At 44.1% G+C, this 20018-nt stretch overlaps 1 protein-coding gene across 6 annotated transcripts in view; it reads left to right on the top strand.

Moving 5' to 3' along the window:
- Positions 1 to 403: 403 nt before the first annotated feature.
- Positions 404 to 20018, top strand: part of AP2B1 (adaptor related protein complex 2 beta 1 subunit) — a 164763-nt gene continuing 145148 nt past the window's right edge. For 2 of the 6 annotated variants that reach the window (XM_019511512.1, XM_019511511.1), the window contains exons 1-5: positions 3588 to 3645; positions 4812 to 4953; positions 7202 to 7307; positions 8665 to 8800; positions 11988 to 12233. In XM_019511512.1, coding sequence (XP_019367057.1) covers positions 4824 to 4953; positions 7202 to 7307; positions 8665 to 8800; positions 11988 to 12233 — 618 coding nt within the window. In that variant the 5' untranslated portion in view covers positions 3588 to 3645; positions 4812 to 4823. Of the gene's footprint in view, positions 814 to 1230; positions 1390 to 2725; positions 2839 to 3587; positions 3646 to 4811; positions 4954 to 6865; positions 6957 to 7201; positions 7308 to 8664; positions 8801 to 11987; positions 12234 to 20018 lie in introns of those variants that run through there. The other 4 variants (XM_019511514.1, XM_019511515.1, XM_019511513.1 and 1 more) reach the window with 4 other exon arrangements.

Genomic DNA, 20018 nt, shown 5'->3' with positions numbered 1-20018 from the left:
TGCTGCGGGGGCCGGGGCGGCCCCCCTCCTAGCTGCAGCGGTTCCCAGCGCTCCCGCGGATCCCGCCCGGGGCCGCCCCACTGTGGCCCCCGCACTGCCCCGGGCGGAGGTGCGGCGGTCCCGGGGCTGGGGTGAGACGTGACGGGGACCCGGGAGCAGTCGTGGGCGAGAGCTGGGCGGGCCCAGGAGGCTCCGGGCCCGGTTTGCGGCCTCCCGGCTGAGGCAGGGTGGGGCTGGGCCTGCCCCCCGGGTGTCAGTCCTTGCTGAGGAGAGCACCTCTCTTCCTAGCCTTAACATCCACCTCTTCCCGAAGTTTTGCCTCTTGCAGAAGAAACCCGGATTTCCCTTGCAGCGCTCGGGAAGAGCTGCCTCTTGCAAGTCCCAGGTCCGGTCTCCAGGCCGGCTGGGCCTCACCTGAGCTTCCCTGTACACTTGTTCGCTTAGTAAATCAAATTATATGAAATAGCCAGGGAAATTGCCTTTGACAGCGTGTATGGGGCAAGCTCCAACCCAGAAGGCAGCAAAATGTCTGTTCACCCCAGGGACGGGCAGTCTTAGACCAGGCTGGACTTGGATGGTGGTAGGTGTGCTGCTAACTAAAATAACAGTCAAATCTCGTTTGGATCTGCTAACGCTGTTGTGAAGGCACACATTGTGATTACATTTAAATAAGGGCAAGCTAATTTAATGACTGCTAATGACACTTGTAGGTACGTGAGCAAAAATAATAAGAGAGTGAAGTGTTCATCTTGAAGGTATAAAGGCCTCCTTGCACGTTTAGCATGGAATTTTCCTCTGGCATTGCACAGTCAGGTGGGTGTGTGTCCTGGGTGTCTGGCCTTTCTCTGAAGTACCAGGGGTTGGCTGCTGTTCGATGCCAGACTTGATCAGCCAGTGTTTCTAGCCCACACTGCCAAATCTTGCATGTTATATAATGAAACTGAAGCATGGGAAGAAATTTACATTACATCTCTTTTGGATGGTGTTAGGCCTTGTGGCCTAGTATATAGCAAAACATCTGAGTTCTCTTTCAACTGGGTTAAAACCCTAAGCAAGAAGATTGCTGTGGAAAGTAGGCTGGGCTTCTTTGATAAGTAAAAAGACTGTGGCAGCTTCCTCTCTTGGAACACTTATGGTTTTGCTTGAAGGGATTGTTGCCAAGATTGGTAAGCTTGAGGGGTTTACATTTGATTTGATCTGGGCAATGCTATATTTCCATGTTTTTTCTAGGTGTTTCCAGGCTTCATGAATCAAAATACTCTGTCCTGCAGTAGACTTGCACTTGGTGTTGTGTTTGGCTCAGCCGGAACAGACCTGGAGTGAAAGTAAATTGCTCTGATCACTGTCATCCTGTCCTAACTGTTGGGTTAAGGACAGGTAACCCAAAAGGTACAGTAACCCAAAAGGTACAGTACAAGCACAATCTTTAAGGGGAGATAGAGGCTAACATTTGCCTTTCCCATACTTAGGCATTTGGACATCACAATCTCGTGCCCAGAGTGCTCCCTCGAGAGCAGACTGAAACTAACCAAGACTTGCTTACTGCTTCTTAGCTGCTGCTTCTGTTAACTTTACGGTTGAACCAGGAGCAGCAGCATTAGTCTGATCTTAAGGATGGGAGAAAATAATCTTTGAGAAGAAATGCACTAAGATGCAGGGTGTGTCTAGGGCAGTGGTACTCAACCTTTTCAGATTCAAGGTATCCCTTGAAATTTGGGGCACCTCTCAGAAAATGCCAGCTCTTACCTGCACTTGTTTCTTGATGGGAAAAGTAGTAGAGCAATTTTTTTGCAATAGAAGAACTCAGAAGACCACAACAGGTCAGAATGGTTTTGATTTTATGGGTTCCTATTTGAAATCTTGTGAATTGTACAGGTGTTTTTACACCTAACAGTGCTAATAGTGCAGTGTGCTGTGCAATATCCTAAAAAGAATCTAATGGCACCCCAGGGTGCCACGGTACCCTGTTTGAGAATCACCGGTCTATGATTTGGAAGATGAGGTCCACAAGTGATATATGGGGCTGCGTTGCTGTTCCACGCCAAATGTGTTTCCTTGATTTCTGGTGCTGCAGTGTCTGGGTGCTCCATGGAAGCAAAGCAACCAGACATTAGGGGAAAAAGATCTCATTTGTTTACTAGCCAATACTTTAAGCCAACAGAAAAAGGAAACAGATGCAATATCTTACTGTAGGTTTTTAATTTGTCCCTCTTTAGCTAGGCAGAGTCATTGAGAAAGTAGGGCTATCCCAGGAGATGCCTTTAACCCAGAAAAAAGGAAGAAGAGTGAAATAGGGGTGAGACACCAATACAGCAAGAGAGAAACAAAGGGAGGAGAGACGTGTGCAGAAAGTGAGAATGAAGATCAGGCAAAAATTGAAAGGAAAAAAAGTGATTATGGCATTGTGGGGATAGATTGGATTTCAGGTTTTTGGTTGTTACCCTGATGCAATAAATAATCAAAAGCAATAAGATCTCTTCCTCCAGTGGTCATTTCTTTCTCAGCCCATGGTTGCAAGTTTGAGAGAGCCAGTTTCCTCATCCAGCTGGCAGCAGTCCCATTTAAGAACAGTTCAAAATGGGTCTGCATTCATGGGAAGTTGGAGCAGCCCATCTGATCTCTATATTTCGTTGTTAATCGACTCAGCTTGGTGGAAGAAAAAAAAAGTGAACATCAAAGTCATTCTGAAAGTCCTACAGCAGTAAATGAATGTGTGCTCCTACAGTCTAGTCTTCATGATCAGCCTATCCACAGTAACTGCTGGATGTGAGAGCATAGCATTACAGCAGAGGTTCCCAATCTGTGGTGCAGGTACCACTAGTGATACACAAACAACCCATAAGTGGTACACGTTAACAGATTTATTATAATTAATTTATATGACAGAAATTTCTTGGTGGTACTTAAGGTTGAACTGAAAAACTTGTTGGTGGTAAGGCTGTATCATTTTAAATTGGTGGTGCTCAATCTATCAGAGTTTGGGAACTGCTGTACTACAGGTCAAGGTGTCTGTGATAATGGGGGTGAAAAATGTTGGTGTAGAGAGTGATGGAGAGATTTCAGTTTCAAGCTTCCGTAAGGTTACTGTAGAGCAATTTATTTTTCTTAATGTTGGGGGATTGCCAGTGTCATCATGATTCAGGAAACTAAGTGATCAAACAGCCTTGTCGTGTGTATAGAAACAGTGTTTTTACAGTCCTTTTTGTGGTGCTGCAACTCCTAAATATACCTGTAGAGGGAGTCTTACAATTTTTTTCTGTAGATTGTTTTCATTGTTTGAAAAGAGTTGTGAAACCTGGGTTTCTTGCTTTTAGGAATCAAAGCCTTCTTTGATACTGTCTTTTTTTCAATACAGAATATATATATATTCTGAAGAGAGAGAGAGAGAGATGTATCTATATAAAAATATTCTGTGATGTCATTAGTTGGTACAGTGGGAAGATTGTGAAACTTCTGGGGAATACATTTGCAGAGCAGCCGTCTTGTCTGATATGTACTCTGGCTAAATTATGGTTCTTTGAATGCAGGGCTCACATATTGGGGAACAGCGGCTACAACATTTGTTCAAATGTTCCTTGTTCTTGCAGGTGTTCTAAGGAATTGGAACCATGACAGACTCCAAGTATTTTACAACTAATAAAAAAGGTGAGCTTTAAACTATTCCAATGTATTGGAGGCTCCTGGGGACAGTGAGTGCCTATTTTAAAATGATGTTTTTAACTCCGTACAATAGAGTTTGTGCTTTCCTATATGCTGTGTCCCCATTTCTCCTCTTAGTCATCCAGAAGCTCTTCAAAAGTAGGCCATAAAACAGTTCCCGAACACCCAGCCCCCTCCCACACAATGTCAAAAGACAGGATTGATGAATTGAACATGCTTTCAGTATGCAAACAAGGCAGCCTCAATTACCTTTTCTGGCTCTGTATTACTTTCTGGAAGGTCAAAAACGGAACTTTGGGATTTGAAACATATGCCTTTTAGACATAGAGGTAGAGATTTATATATAGGGCGAAGTGGTCGGGACTGCAGGCAGTGCGTTTAAAAGTGGACCTAACTAGAAGCGTGCTTGGGTTAGCTGGAAAGGAAAAGCAGAGTTTAAGGATGCAGACTTGTCTGTGTAGTTGTAGCCATTTGGAGTGTGGGGAAAGTTGGGCCACAAGTCTCAGATATGTGTTTTTAAAATATTGTGGGTCTCTTCTGGCTGCCCCCTGCCAGTCCTGGTGAAATCTACCAAAGAAGGAAGACTCATGCACTTTTCTCACCTTTGTTCTTCACATGACTTCCTCTTGGGTGTATAGTAACTATGATGGCTGCCTAGTGATATACTATAAAATGTGTTGAAAAGGGAGGTTTTTTCTGGGTAACTTGATTCATGGGCATAAAAAAGGAATAATGGGCATAAAAAAGGAATAAATCAGGGTAGCTGTGGACTTCCTCCATCTTTGTGAAGTCATTTTTTCTTGGTTTAACTTCTGGCATAAAGGACTAATGGAAATTGTGGACTGTTCATGCCAGACCCACTGAACTTGGCCTTTTCCAGTCACAGTGGGCCTGTTGAGCTAATCCTATATTTGATGCTGCCAAGATCAAAGTCCTGATTGAGGGGAGAATGTTGGTTTGATTATGTCGTCCATAGCCCCTCTACAGTGACAGAGTAGCAAGATGTTTCTGTTGACCAGTTACTAGTAACTGTGTGATGGCATTGATGTTGTTATGCTTCAGAGTCAACACACCCTTGGATCTAATGGAGTTCACATCTTTCTGAGAAACAACAGCACTCTCAACTTACTTCCCTTTGACTGAATCTTCAGGGTCTCACTGAGATGATTATACGAGGCCTCAAAACTGTACATCCTCACTCAGCGCAAAGGGAAAATGCTAGTGGTGCATACCGGTTCAGTCAGAGTCCTGGGCAGGATCTCAGCCTATTTATGATCCAGATGTCTTTTTCAGGTAGCTGGCAATATAACCAGACACCCCAGCATTCCTCAGAACAATAATTTCATTCTTTTTCAGGAGCCCTGCTAGTGAATGGTACCAAGGAAGAGAATGTACCTCACTGTAAAATATTGTGTTCATTTATAGCCCTGTAGAAGTAATTCATAACAACTCAACAGCCATCTAGCAGCTAGTTTTGCTGCTGCTGTTTCCTATAGAAACAGTGGCTTGTATTACCTGGGCCGATCAGCCGCTGAAGCAAGAGGGCCAGCATCTCTGCAGCGCTTTCCTTTTTGATTTCCTGGCCTTGCCTAACTTAAAATTCTTGGCACCCAGTACATTCATGACTCAGATGGAACAAACTGCTGGGCCTGAGAACCTGAGGCAATGCTTAATGAGAAGATCAGGATTTATGCACCTCTATTCTCTCTCAGCAGCCCTGACTGCTGCACCCTGTTTCCAGACATGCCAGCCCACTAGGCTTTCTTAAAATTGCTGTTTGGAATAGAACATTTTTAAGGATACTTACTGCATCTTTATTTTAAAGGAGCTGGCAAAAAATCCCAAGCAGGCTCCTTTATCCAGTCTGTGGTTTCATTTGCCCCTGCTGGCTTATAAACTTGATCTACAGTAGTCCCTGACACTAACAAATCCATTTCCTTGTGTATTCTTTATTGTTTTCAACTCCCTTTTCCTGTTTTGTTTGCCTTTAGAGAATTGTGCTCGCTTCCTTCACCTGTAGTTTGCCATGGTGGAATCAACAATAACACACCATACCCCCAGGGGACTGTTGTTATATGCTGACTTATCTGTTCCTTTTCCTGTTTAAATGGTGATCAGGAAAAGCTGAAAAACTAGGGTTGGAAATGCTTCTTTGGTTTCAGAGCTGCCCACGTGGATCCAAGAGTCTTATCTGCATACCTGCTAGAGGCCCAAAGAATATCTTCTCTGTTGGCTGTTTCTGTATCTCTGCTAATCGTTAAGGGAATAGGTATTATTCAGCCCTCATATTGCAGTTGTAGGTTCTGTAGAAGGCTCCCATGATAGATGGGACCATACCTTATCAGTGGTATATGGGAAACAATGGTTCAGATCTTGCAATGTAGCCTTGAAAGAGATATTTTGTCCCCAAAAGCTCATCTCTGCAGTTAGCCTTGACTTCTGCCATTCTGTGTCCTTATTAGATAGCTTGTATCCAGTGATGATGCTGCCTTCTCTGTATTCCTGGAAACCATCTCCAGTTGGAGGGAAAGTTATTTCCCTTCCCAGGCCAGCTGGATTCTATAGATAGATACTGTCCAAGTAGGTTCAGGAATCAGTACTGGTATGGATTGAGGTTTACTTTATGACTTCAGGGATCCATCCTCAATTGATTTCTCTACACGGTAACAGCTGGAAGAGTTAATCTCATGGAAGGTCCCTTCAATCACTTTATGGATGGCATCAGGAATCCAGGCCTTGTGCTTCTCTGGATTCCTGTGCTTGTTAGCAATAGTTCTCCCTTTTTAACCTTGCATGTGTTTTTCTGTTGGAGTAAAATAGATGCAGCTGTTCCTACAACGTCTGTATTGCACTGTGACCTGTGTCATCCCACTGTTTCCTCATTTGTGCTTGCAGGAAGCAAATGGTAATGACTAAAGGTAGAACAGTCTAGGGAAAATAATTAGCTGAACTGAGCCACTGTTTCTTACATTTTCTGTTCCAGGATGTCCTCTCGCTTCCCCAGTTTTTTGTTTGATCCTTGATATGCAATAGTACTTCAGTGGCTAATTTAGTGATGCTGATCTAATGTTCCTTGAAAGTGGCGAGTTTTGATTGTACTTCATTAATTTTATTAAACATTTTGAAGCCATATCCTCCATATTACTATTACTGCAGCTCTGAAGATTGTCTTATCACTGTATCATAACCTCCATACATTTTGCAGGCCCCATGTGCTACTGCACCAATTATCTGACTGTAGCAGACTGAAAAGAATGTTCTTAGGATACCATCAGCCCTGCTCTTTAACTCAACAGGTTAGCTCAGTTAATCTTTCCTTCTTGTCACAGGCTACCTCAGCTTGGATTGGAAAAGTCCAATAATCAAATTGGCGCACACACGGTGGTTTTCTGGTTTCCCGGTAGCTAATGAATCACTTGCACTAGCCTAAAGGCAATGGCATTTGCTTTTCACCTGTAGTGGTGGCACAAATCATTCTTCAGGGAGCCCTAAAGCTAGCCTTTCTCTTCCCCTGAGCTTCAGGTTGTTCTGTCCTTTACAGGAGAGATCTTCGAGCTCAAGGCTGAGCTCAACAATGAAAAGAAAGAGAAGAGGAAAGAAGCTGTAAAGAAGGTTATTGCTGCTATGACTGTAGGGAAGGATGTAAGGTAAATGCTGATTTGCTCTTCCTTGTGGTCTAACTTCAGCAGGTCCAGTCCTCCCCTATCCTACCTGGGGATCTTTTGCTCCTGAATTGGGGTACAATGAACAGCTTCATCTTGGAGGGGCTAGCAGAACCAAGGGCCTTTGCAGGTTTGGGGTCTGGGTTCTTTTTTAGATGGATGGGAGCTAGTGGCAATATGGGGGAAATTTTATCCATCTTTGGCAGCCCTTTTGCTTGGTTCAAACCAGTTCTCACTTTGTGATTTCATGAACAGTTTGATTTAATCACAGAATGAAAAAGTAACCAGTCCCAGATAAGCCAAAAACTGTGTAGTTGTTTAAAACCTGTTTGTAACTCAGCTGTTTTTAAATGTTCTATCTGAGCTGACATTTTCAAATCAAGTTGTTAATCCAGAATTTTTTTTAAGTTTTAAAAAGGCATTGTTTTTAGATACCTCTTAGCTTGTGATAAAGTCATTAAACTGGGCCTTTAACACTTCATCACGCTTGCTAAAGGGAAACCTTTAAATCAAAGGCAAATGACTCTGCCAATATTTTTCTTTTGTAGCAGCTGAAGTGACTTGAGTCAAGGCTTTCTCCTGTCAGCTTCTCCTAGATCCTGCAGTAAAATCATAATAGTCCTGGATTCGTGGTGACATGGTCTGTTGCCAGGAAAGTAAATGTAAGGTTGCAGGTTTAGCAGCATGACTTCATTGCAGGATGAAGGAGCAGATGAAGCGTTGGAGGGAAGCATCTTTCAGTTAACCAAAGACCTTAACCTTTAGATTCTCATAATGTACCTGAGATATGGGGATCCAGTATAACCTCCAAGTTTCCTCCGCAATGCTACTTACAAGTTGCCATTTGGTATTTATGTAAAACTCTGGTTATCGCAGTTTTAATTTCTTAATCATTTTAGATTTTACCAGCCTGAAATTTGTTATATAGGTTCCTCTAAACAAGGCTCCCTTCACAAGCAAAGAAACCTGAGGATTTATTTGTTTCCTGCTGTTGCCAGTTAACCCCCAAAGCTGGGCACATTAACATTATCATCTTGTTCTGTCAACTTCCTAATTGGATCCAATTTTGTATGAGCATTTTATTTTACCTGCTTCAGGCACTGGTTTAATCCAGGAAGAGATTAAATGATTAAACAGTTACAAAGTCCCCTGCAAGCTGCTTTTGAAGAGGAGAGTGACCTCTAATTCGAATATAGAATAGTTATAAAAGAATATATGGGATATGTTTCAGCGTTCCCCTGGCCTCAGTCAATAATGTTACCATGTAGTCAGGAAGCTTCCTTTCTCTTTGCATATGGTAAATGTAATTTTTCTCTCCCTTTGCCCCACTCATTTTATCCAGCTCTCTCTTCCCTGATGTGGTGAATTGCATGCAGACGGACAACTTGGAGCTGAAGAAGCTGGTGTATCTGTACCTAATGAACTATGCCAAAAGTCAGCCAGATATGGCTATTATGGCTGTGAACAGTTTTGTGAAGGTAACATGGAGAAGGCTTATTAGAAGGCTCCCTCCTATGGTTCTTATCATTGTGCCTGCTTTGTTGCATGCTGTTTGTCACATGTAGTCTGTGGCTTTGTGCTCGAAAGTTGCTGGACTGAACTGGGACTGTATCTAAGGAAGCAAAATTATCAGAGTGGACTAGATCAGTGGGCCCATCTGAAATTGTTTCCTGTCTCCATCAGTAGGCAACACCAGGTGCTTTAAAGCAGGGGCAAGCGAAGTCCAGCCCATGGGCTGGATCCAGCTGGCAGTGGACTCCATTTCCCAGCAGTGTCTGCCTGCATGTCTGGGGCTGGTTTCCATGGAGACTAGAGCAGCAGTCACACTGATAGCGGGAGGCCAGGGGTTCCATGGAGATCAGCCCCAGCAGTGCTGGTAGGGTGTGTGGCAGGGCAGGGAGCTGGGCTGGGCTGGGATCTTGCAGCAGTGACAGCGTGGTCCGGAGCCAGGGCAAAGCCACGATCTACTGCCTGCTTGCTCTGGGCAGGGGCGTGTAGGTAGTGGATTGTGGCTCTACCTCGGCTCACAGATTTTCCCTTTTAAAAGAGCAAATCATGAGAAACTAGGGGTTTCCCCTTGCAGGCTGGCAGAGTTCCAGCCTGCAAGGCTGCTTAGGCCTCAGGGGAGTGGGAGAAGGGTGATTGGGGTCAGGGGACTGTGTTCATGTGCGTGCACACACATGCACATGGATCAGAATGCAGACAGGCAGCATGGTAAAAAGCAGCTGGAAGTAAGTTTATGGGGTGGGGGACATAGGCAGCGTGTGGGAGGACATGTGCCTCCCTCTTTCAGATTTCTACACCCAGAGTGGGGCTTGGGGCTGCGGCCTGGCCAGACCAGCACTGAGCAGGTGCTGCCTCTGCAGTGCAATGGGCAGGACCTAGCACAGGAGGGCGGCGTGGGACAGGGAGGCTCAGTGCCGCTGCTGCTTCTGCCACTAGGAGTGCTACACCACCATGGCCACCAAGTTGAGGCGCCCCCTGCCCACTAGGCAGCAGTGGGGGGCACAACTCCATGGTGCTGCCAGTGCAGCACCTCACCTTGGTGGCCATGGCATGGGCATATCAGGGCTGCTCAATGCTCCAGAGCATCGGGGGGTAGGGGACACAGTTGCAGCTGTACCTGTGTCTTGGTGACTGAAGGAAGCAGGGGGAGCTCTAATTTGCTATGATAATAAAAACCAAAATCAAATGCCAAAATATGTAGGTATTTAGAATTGATCTTATTATAATGATTGAGGGACTGGTAGGCTTTCAAATTGCTTTAAAATTGTAAGTATATCAATAAAACATTGTGTTCAGCTGATACCTATCTATATGGTTGCGTTTCATTTTATTGTGGAAAAACATGGATTTGGGGTTTTTTAATCAGAGACTTTGTGATTTTTTTGCTTACCGTCAGGCACAGCTGTGGCTCCATTCCCTCCCAGGACATGGAGCACATAGAAGTTCTGGCTTCTGTCTGACCACATGGCAGTATCCTGAGGCCAGAGCTCCTGCTGCCACTGCTGCATGAGCAGGCAGGGACTAGAGCTTCCATCTCCTCCATACCCAGGAGGGAATAAAGCTGAATCTGAACCTGACAGTAAGTGGTGGGGGGGAGAGAGAGGCTGTAGAGGCCGAAGGGAGGTGCAGGGCAGTCAGTGGTAGGTAGACAGGGGGCAGGCATGGGGTCAAGGGGCACAGGCATGGTGGAGGGGGCAGGCTGCAGGGGAGAGAAGTGGTAGGAGGCAAGGGAGGGGCTTGATCCCCACCACCTGTCGTCCCTCTACCATATACCCCTTGTTGCTGCTTTCCATGCTGCAGCAGTGAGGGGAATGAATTTAAGGTGACCCTTTGATAATTAGATTCTATACATGGAGAATTATAACAGATTTATACATTTTCCATATATGGAATCTAAGTTTTGGACTGGGTCACCTTAAATTAAGTTGTCTCGGTTTCAGATAAATCTGGTAAATCAGAACATGTCTGAGCTTCTAGCAGGGCAGTAGGGGGTGTCCTTCCTGGCTACAGGGAGGGAATCCAGTTCAGAATGGACTTTTGCTTTCCTGGCTAATTAAATTTTAGGTGAGACTCAACAGACTTCTAGAGCAGTGCACTCTTACCCATTACACCTTAAGCCCTTGCTTCCTTTATGACAAATTAGTGAGTAAATCTAATACTTTGACCACCTTTGTCTTTGGAAGGAAATGTTTTATCTCTGACTTCCCCTTTAATGTGTTACAAGGAACAAGAGTTAGTCAAATGAAAGAACGTTTGAGATAATTTATGATAAGTCAGCATTTTAGTTACAATTTGTCATCTCTGGGGTCTGTAAGAAAATAGTCTGTGTACATTTTAAGCTCAACCCATTTTTGGTGCTTTTCATTGATAAGGGATTAAATAATTAAAAGAAATGTGTCTCATGCTTTTGTAAACTAAATTTTGGAGCACTTTCTTGACTGTATAAATGAATTATGTCTGATATGCTAGAAACAGACTGAAGCTAATGCTTGAATTTCTAAAATCAGGGTTTGAAAGTTGCACTGTCTGAGGTACTGAACCTGCTGTGTGCATTTCTGCCTCTGAAGAGCACGTCTATGTTGATATATCTTTGACTAGGGTCTGATATATCAGATGGATCACTGTTAAGTCTATAAAATCTCAGCTTCAAGGCAATGCTGTGTAGAACTCTGTTTCTAGACCTGATGGTCTTCGGGAAGTTTACCTTAATGAAAATTGCCATGAGTTAATTACCATCTTTCACCCACTCGAATTGTCTGATTTGAGCAGTCACTAGAATCATGGATGTGTTAATGTGCTGTGCCATCTGAAAGACTAGGATTTCTAGCTTTCAGGGTGCAAAAACATTTCTCCTTAGTTAGCGGCTTCCCAGATTTGGCTGCAAAGTCATGTTAGTTAAAGTTTTGGATGGAGAAAAGCAAGTAGCACAAACTTCCAGAAGTACAAACCATTTTGAACTTGTATAGAATGTTTTTGGAACCTGTAAACTTTCCTGGGGTTTGGCTTGGACTAGGACAATTATTGCTTTACTCTGAGAGACCTGTTGTCTGGGCAGGTTAAGAACAGAATATCCTAATTCCAGGGCTAGTCATTCTAGTGCCCACTAATATCAGTGGGTAGTACTGCAAAACCCACTTATTGCAAGTGCTTCCCCTGCAGGACTGTGAAGATCCAAACCCACTGATCCGTGCATTGGCCGTCCGTACAATGGGATGCATTCGCGTGGACAAAATCACAGAGTATTTGTGTGAACCACTCCGCAAGTGTCTGAAGGATGAAGACCCTTATGTACGGAAGACTGCAGCTGTCTGTGTGGCGAAGCTGCATGACATTAATGCCCAAATGGTGGAGGATCAGGGGTTCCTGGATTCCCTGCGCGATCTGATTGCAGACTCCAATCCCATGGTAATGTATTTGTGCTTCAAAATATCTTCTCCTATATTTGTAATAGGGCATGTAGTTGGAACTATTACTTGCTGTCCAGTTCATAGATGTGTTAACTGGAGATTATTCAAACCTTGAAAAGAAGTATCTTGTTTTGTAGGTCTGATCAAGGCCTTACCTTGTTTGGACATGCCCTGATGACTAGGTTGGGTCCCAGTCCTTGTATCCTGTGTGCTTCAAGGCTCTAGGGCTTAAACAGCTTGTAGATGCTGCCCATAGCTCAGCTGGGGTCTGTTGGTATGCAGAGTCTTGATTTAGCATTCCCTCACCCAAAAGCTAGAACCTATAATCCATCTATTTGTCACCCTGCATGTAATGCTGACCCATCTGTAGCTTAAATGTATGCTTTCCCCAGGGGCATTCTAGGCTGTGGTTTAGCCCTTCAAGGATAGCTGATAATAAAAGCAAACATGTAGACACATTTGTATGCACACTGGTGGCTTAGCACAAGGATTCTGAAAGCACCATTGCTCATTATTTAATAACCTGAAAAATGTACAGATCTATGAACCCTGCATGCATTTTCCCTGCTTTAGCTTCTTTACCACTCTAAAGTATTTTGGGGGCTGAGGTCAGGTCCTCTAGGGTGATGTGGGATCCTTTTGTGATGTTCCCAGTTTGTCTTCTGAACCATGGAGTCTTTTAGCTCACCTCCCTTCTGGCCTTGCCTGCTCCTACTGCTAAACCAGGATTTCCCACTACAGAAAACATACGTACCTATTCCTCTCTCCTGTTCAGTACTTTGTGTGAGGGTCATCCCTTTGTTTCTTTTGAGTTCTTTATATACTGTTTCTTTATTACTTCTGTCCCATCATTCTGGTTGGGAGGAATATAGATTCTCTACTAGCCCCAGTAGAGGACCATGGTCAGACTGGTTTCCCTGTTTTATCCATCTCAACATGTACCTGGTTTTGATCAAAGCATAGTTGGTAAGCTAAATACTCCCTCATAGACATTAGGGGTGGAAGGGACCTCAGCAGATCATCGGGTCCAGCCCCCTGCCCAAGGGGCAGGAAGTCAGCTGGGGTCATAGGATCCCAGCAAGATAAGCATCCAAATTTCTCTTGAAGGTGTTCAATGTATGTGCTTGAACCATGGACCCTTGTCTAATGAGTACAAGTGTCCTCTGCCAAGGGGGTACACATTCATGAGGCTTTCATAATCCACCAGTCCCATGGCAATCCCAGAGGTCAGCCAAGAGCACCCTCCTGCAAATACGGAGTATGTCAAGTTTGCTTGGCAAAAATGTGTCAGAGGTTGTTCTCTGCCATTTTTCCTCAGCTCTAGAACTCTTCCTTTTGAGGTCTGCCAGAGCCCAAGCCTGGACATGTTTTGGAAGCACTAGAAAACCTTTGCATTTGGTCAGGCATTTAGCAAGCAAAGCCATGCTGAGACATTCTTTAGTGGGTTTCTGTTTTATATTCCCCTCTTAAGTTGTTTTGTTCTCTTGCTCTTTTTTTTCTTGTCACTCTCCTATTTTGTTCTCTTACTGTGAGTTGCCTTGAACCTTTGGGAAGGGTAGCACATATATTGCATGCATAAATAAATAATAAATAAGTTTGCATACTAATGAGTGCACAACAACTTCATCACCACAGCCAGAATGCCTGAACTCACAGTAGGTTCTTAAAATTATTGCAGTTTGTCCCTTCAACATATACCCTCATTTTCTATACCTTGGTAGATTTCTCGACTCTTCCATGGTTGAAATGAAATTTTGGTTCACCTGGTACCTCTTCTCAGTATATCAAGCACCCTTTCCTTTCAAACAATGCAGAAAAATGTGTTGTAGATCCACATTAAAGTAAGAGAAGCATCAACCTATATGATTTGAAAGGGTGATGGTGATGAAGAATCAATTCTACCACAAACCAGCACTCTAGCTTGGTGGCAGCTGAGAAGATATTTGCTTGTGGTCTTTTCAGTTTCACTGAGAGGGGACAGTTTTTTAGCAGGAATTAATAAGGCTTGGCCTGTCCTCCTTCCTGAATCCAGCACCTTGGCCAGAAGAAACCACTGTGGTAAATAAGCCTTCAGCTGTCATGAATGACCGTATCTGTTTCTAAAGCATTTAAACTACAGTTCTGCATTAAATTAAGTGAAAATGGGAAAAGTACCAAAGGCAATGATTGTCCCATTTTTCTGGGTTAACCGCTTCAACCAGGCTGGGGAATTTTAATAAATCATCTCACCTGCCATCCAGCAGAACAAACCTATAATAGCCTACGTGATCCCAAGGAAGGTTAAATGGAGCAGGTGTTACCTGTCATAAGTATCCACCAAAAATTCAACAAGGCAGCAACACAAAACTGATTGACGCATTCATTCCTGGCAGCTCTTCCTTGTTCTTGGGGTGTATTCACAGGAAGAGTTTTGCTTTGAGGAGCAAGGGCAGAGAGGGGTGCAGAAGGCATCTGGTGTATTTATTTATTTCTGTCATTAGCTGGACTTTGTTAAAAGATAAGAATGTACAATGAGCAGGGTGAGAATGTATCCATTTCCAAGGGCAGAAAGGTTGTCTATATAACATTTAACCTCATTACAGTCTTTTATTAAAGGCATCTGTTAACCTGACTAGATATGTTTTACCAGCCTCCTGTGATGGGGTCCACAGGGATTTTGTCTGTATCTGATATAGATTAATATATTCATTTCTTTCCTATTCAGGAAGTCCAGCTCATCACTGCTTTCTCCAACGTGAAATTAAATTGGTTGTGTTGCTGTGAAGCTGAACATGAAGTGCTATATAAAAAATAAACCAAATAAGTTTCATCTTTGTGTAAACACCAGTATTTGCTAACAAGCTCATTCTCTTTGATCTTGGGCATTCACTAGGTGAAAGCAGGCCTGACTGGAAATTTTCATTTAAACAAAGAGTAGCTATCCAAGTACAAACAGCCTCTATCCCTGCAGGATATTCTCTCTCATGTACAAAAGTGGACCTAGCTGGCTAGAGCCCCTTTTTTCTTAACTCATGCATGTTTTCTGTGGAACAAAAAAGTCTTCCTTTTCTTTTGATGAGATGTGAGAATGCAGAGCAGCTGCATTTCGCATAAGCATAGTGTTTAGCTTATGGGAGGAAATCCTCATTTCTAGTGTGTATTGGGTTTTTCTTTCCCGGAAGATGTTAAATATTTCTTCAAGGGATGGCAAGAGGGGTATAGGATGGAAACCTCCTCTTTAATAACACACACAGCCAGCATGATGGGTTTTTATTGTCTCTAATCAGCTGCCTCTCTGCCACATGGTACATCATTCAAGCTGGTTGCTGCATAGAGTAATAACTCCATCTGCAGTCTGCTGATTGCTGGGTAATTGAGCAAAGATTGGGATGTGTATTCCTACCAATCCAAATCTTCCATATTTTTCTGTTGTCTGGCTCTAAATTACAGTGACCTTGTTAGCAGCAGACATTTTCCCTTACAGTAATATCTTGTTATGAAGGAGTCATGGGGCATTTAGACTTAAGTGTTCAGGTGCCACAATACTAATGTTAGAAGTCCATAAGAAGGAATGCATGTAGATGTATGCAAATATACCCTTAAGCTGGGCATCCTGAAACTTCACATTTCTGTTATTCATTAAAATGTAATAGCCCATTTGACTTAGAAGGCACTGCCTTTTGAATAGGTTTACATTGTGGCCTTTCAGCCTTTGTAGTAATCCTTTCTCCCCCTCTCCTCTCTGACTAACATGAGCAACATCTGGCTTTTTTATTTGATTTATTCAGAAGCTGCTCTGTAGTGCTTACTGTGGTAGCTTCTCAGCTTTGCAGACCTGAATTAACTGGAACTCTCAATAGTTGTCTGAAGCGGAGAAAGAAATTACTCTGTTCACAGTCATGTGAGGTCCAGAGTAGTTGGTGCTTGTCCAGTGTCCTCCATGAAACTGTGAAGAGAACCCAGGTCTTTTCCCAGACCTGGAGCTTGATCACACGACAACTCTTTCTTTCTCTTTACTGCCCACTCCCTTGGTTCAGAACCAATGTGAGGATAAGTATGGAATTCGGAGAGTTGCCAGCTTAGAAGTATAAACTCTTTCTGATCACTTTCAATCTCATAGCTTCCTTTGTTATACTAATAGCTTTGGGTCAGCTTGGTTCAGGAAAGGCATCTCAACTACATTTGCCTTATTTTCCTGAGATGGTATCTTCATTTTTAAAAAATCTCAGTTTTAATGCTGTAGTGTACAGGGTTATGTCACCTGAATTCAGTGTAATTGTGCTACTTTAAGAGATGGCAGTTCTTACTGGGTCTGTTAGTATGGTTAATGAGAGAGGCTGGCACTTAATGCAGGAGAAAAAGGTAACTGGGCTCACCTGGCTCTGACTTGGAATATCTTCAAACACTTGTAATAAAGCTCCTGGTTTCTGTGTCATGAAATCTACTTATTACTGTTAATGGTGGTCCTAGTTCATATGCTCCTAAGGAATTGTTCCTTGGGTGCACAAGATGCTGTTACTGAAGTTTGTTCTTGCATTTGGAAACCCTGTTGTAGATGAGCTAATCATCAGCCTTTTCAGTAGTCCTGCATGCAAAATGGTCTCTGGGTTGTCTCCATGGCTATTAGAAACTAAACCACAAGGTGGCAGTCTTTTCAAGTAGAACATGAAACTCCATTTGGATGAGAGAAGATCATATTCTATAATTACTTCTCTTGGGGTTCAGGACATAGAGATGTTTGACTTTTTTTCAGGAATTGGAAAGGTAGCAGGAAAATACAGTATAAAATGCATCCTGGCCCGTATTGGCCTTCTCACTCTTAAACCCAGCAGTATTTTTCTGTCCTGATATTGATCATGTTACTACCATTGGTAACTTTTAATTTTCAGAGCAGTCTCTGTAGACAGCTCCCTTAGATTTCATGTGTCTTGGGCTCAGTTGGCCTCACTCTTTTTGATTGGTGCCTTCAGGATGTAGCATTGCATGTTAGTCTTGCACATTTCTCCTCTTCAGGCTGTAGTAACACTTGGTACCATTCTCTTAAGTGTTGCTCTGGCAGTGTGACTGAGCACCACATGGCGAAGTTCCACATTTGCATCTAGGCTTCCCATGGGGTCAGGTTACTAAAAGAAAAATGTTATATTCTAGGCCCTGCAAACCTGGGTTCTTGGCTTAGAGCTGAGTTCATTTTTAATACACCACCATCAGGCCAAGGTAGACTGTCAGTAATATCTGTGAAACCTTGTCCTCAGGTTATACTGTTAGTGACTCCTCTGCCAGCCCATTATCTTCAGTCACCTTCTTTTCTGTCCTTGTTATCCCATTGTTTGAAGCAGGTGTTGAGTGTTGATTCCCAAAAAGGGTGGGAATCCAGAATGGACTCCGACTTGTGTTGGACCTGATGAGCTAAAAGGAATAGAATGCATGTAATCAGCTCTAACTTCTCTCCCAGGGAAAATCCTCAAAAAGTTAATTAAGGAGTCTATATGCATTAGGTTTGCAGAAGGTAGGATTCTGAATAACAGCCAACATGGCTTTGTCGCCATGCTGGCTCAAGAGAGTCCAGAGAAAGGCCACCCATATGATCAGAAACTTGCGTGCCAAGCCATATGAGGTAAGGCTGAGGAGGAACCTGGGACTCTTCAGCCTGAAGAAGAGAAGGCTGAGAGGGGACTTGGTAGCAACTTACTGCTACATCAGGGGTGTATATCAAGAGCTCAGTGAACAACTGTTTACTGGGGCACCGTTGGGGAAAAACAGGAGTAATGGCCACAAACTCCTGGAAGACTGTTTCAGGCTCAACATTAGGAAAAACTTCCTCACAGCCATGGTGTCCAGACTGTGGAATAAGCTCCCTCCAGAGGTGGTGCAATCGCCTACCCTGAAGATCTTCAAGAGGAGACTAGACAGTCACCTTGCTAGGGTCACTTGACCCCACTTGTCTTTCCTGCTTGGTTCCGGGGGGCTGGACCCAATGATCTTCCGAGGTCCCTTCCAGCCTTACAGTCTATGAATCTGTGAATCTGAGCAGATCTGGCTTTGAATGCACAGTGATGTGTGCTAATGACAGGGTTCTTTTGTTAGTTTCTATTCACCAATAAATATCCAGCTCTTTTTGTTACAGAATACATGCCTGACAAGCACTGAAATGTTCAGTGGCTGTAACAGCACCAAGATAACAATAGCAAAGTGAGTGTGCAGTAAGAAAGGAAGCTTATATTGTAGGCCTTCTGAAATAGGGATGGTCTTTTGATTTTGTGCTTGTTTGTGCAGGGCCTAACAATAACATTTTTGTCCATGAGTAGGGCTCCTGAGCTGTACAGTAATACAAATACTAAATTGTCTTGGCTGGAGGTTGATGCAGACAGCTTGGCTGATGGGAGGAAACTGACTGGGGGTAGGCACTATGCAGCTGGGACACCATTCTCCTCCTATGCAAAAGCACCCTCTTGGTTTCTAATCTCTTTCCTTTGCTGGTACCTTTATGATCAAAGAATGCAGGAGTTGTGCTAATATGCCGAAACTCCTGTATTCTCCTGATGAGCATAAAGAGCAATTATAAAACCAGATGCTTTTGCAGAATATTATTTTTGCTCAGGTGATGCCATTGTCCTGATTCTTGGCAGAGAAGAAGTGTCTTTGCTTGTGACAGTGAGTAGAAGCTGCTGGGAGGGGCTGCAACTGAGGGGACTCTTAGCCTGGGCCTCTGCAAACTCCCCGGCAGCCACAGACACTGGGTCCTGGCAGCACAGCTCTTGGTGCTGGAACCCAGTTGGCTCTCGGCAACTGCAGGGTATGGCTGCAGCCTCCCAGCTTCAGGAGTGTGTGAACCCTTGGGGCTGGTAGACGGCAACTGCCACCGTCTCCCAGCCTCCAGGATTTCATGCACCCCCCAGGCTGAGAGATGATGGCAGCCATGATCTCTCAGCCCCAGGGTCTTCGTGCACCCCCAAGTCTGGGAGCCCTTCAGCTTATGGGGCTCCCAGCCGCAGGAGTTTGTTTCTTGCGGGTGCAGGAGGAGCCTAGGATCGGGCAATAAAGTGTAATGAGATCTAATATGCAATTCAACAATCGTGCCTCCTGCCATGCATGTGTGGCATGGCAGGAGGCGTTATTGTATGGATTGCATATTGGATCCCCATTGTGTCTTTACTTGCACTTGTAGAGGGGCCCTGAGTCTGGGCATTCTTGAGAACTGGATCAAAGAAGCTAGACTGTGATGGGACTGTTTTCGTATAACAAAATGAATGTGGTGTTGGGGCGCACAGAACTGGACGCAGTACTCCAGCTGTGGCCTGACCAGTGTTGCATAGAGGGGGAGGATCACCTTCTTGGCCCTGCTAGAGATGCACCTGTGGATGCACGACAAGGTCTGGTTAGCCCTGCCAACCATGACCTCGCATTGTTGGCCCATGTTCATCTTGGACTCAGTTATGACTCCAAGATCCCTTTCTGCCTCCGTGCTCTCAAGAAGGGAGTTTCCCATCTTCTAAGTGTGCTGCTGGTTACTACTGCCCAAGTGCAGCAGCCTGCACTTGTCAGTATTGAAACGCATCCTGTTTTTGTTAGCTCACCCCTGCAGCCTATCCAGGTCTTTCTGCAGTCTTTCCCTCCCTACTAGCATGTTCACCTCACCCCAAATTTTGGTATCATCAGCGAATTTAAACAGGTTGCTTTTCATCCCATTGTCCAAATCACTGATAAAGAAATTGAACAGCATGGGCCCAAGGACCGAGCCCTGGGGAACTCCACTGCCCACTTCTCCCCAGGTCAAATATGACCCATCCACCACCACCCTCTGAGT

This window comes from Gavialis gangeticus, unplaced genomic scaffold, assembly GCF_001723915.1.
Source record: "Gavialis gangeticus isolate Ggan-Ray unplaced genomic scaffold, GavGan_comp1, whole genome shotgun sequence".
In the NCBI taxonomy this organism is placed as follows: Eukaryota; Metazoa; Chordata; order Crocodylia; family Gavialidae; genus Gavialis; species Gavialis gangeticus.
Note: the sequence above shows the minus strand (reverse complement) of the source record. Positions and strands in the feature narration are given on the sequence as shown.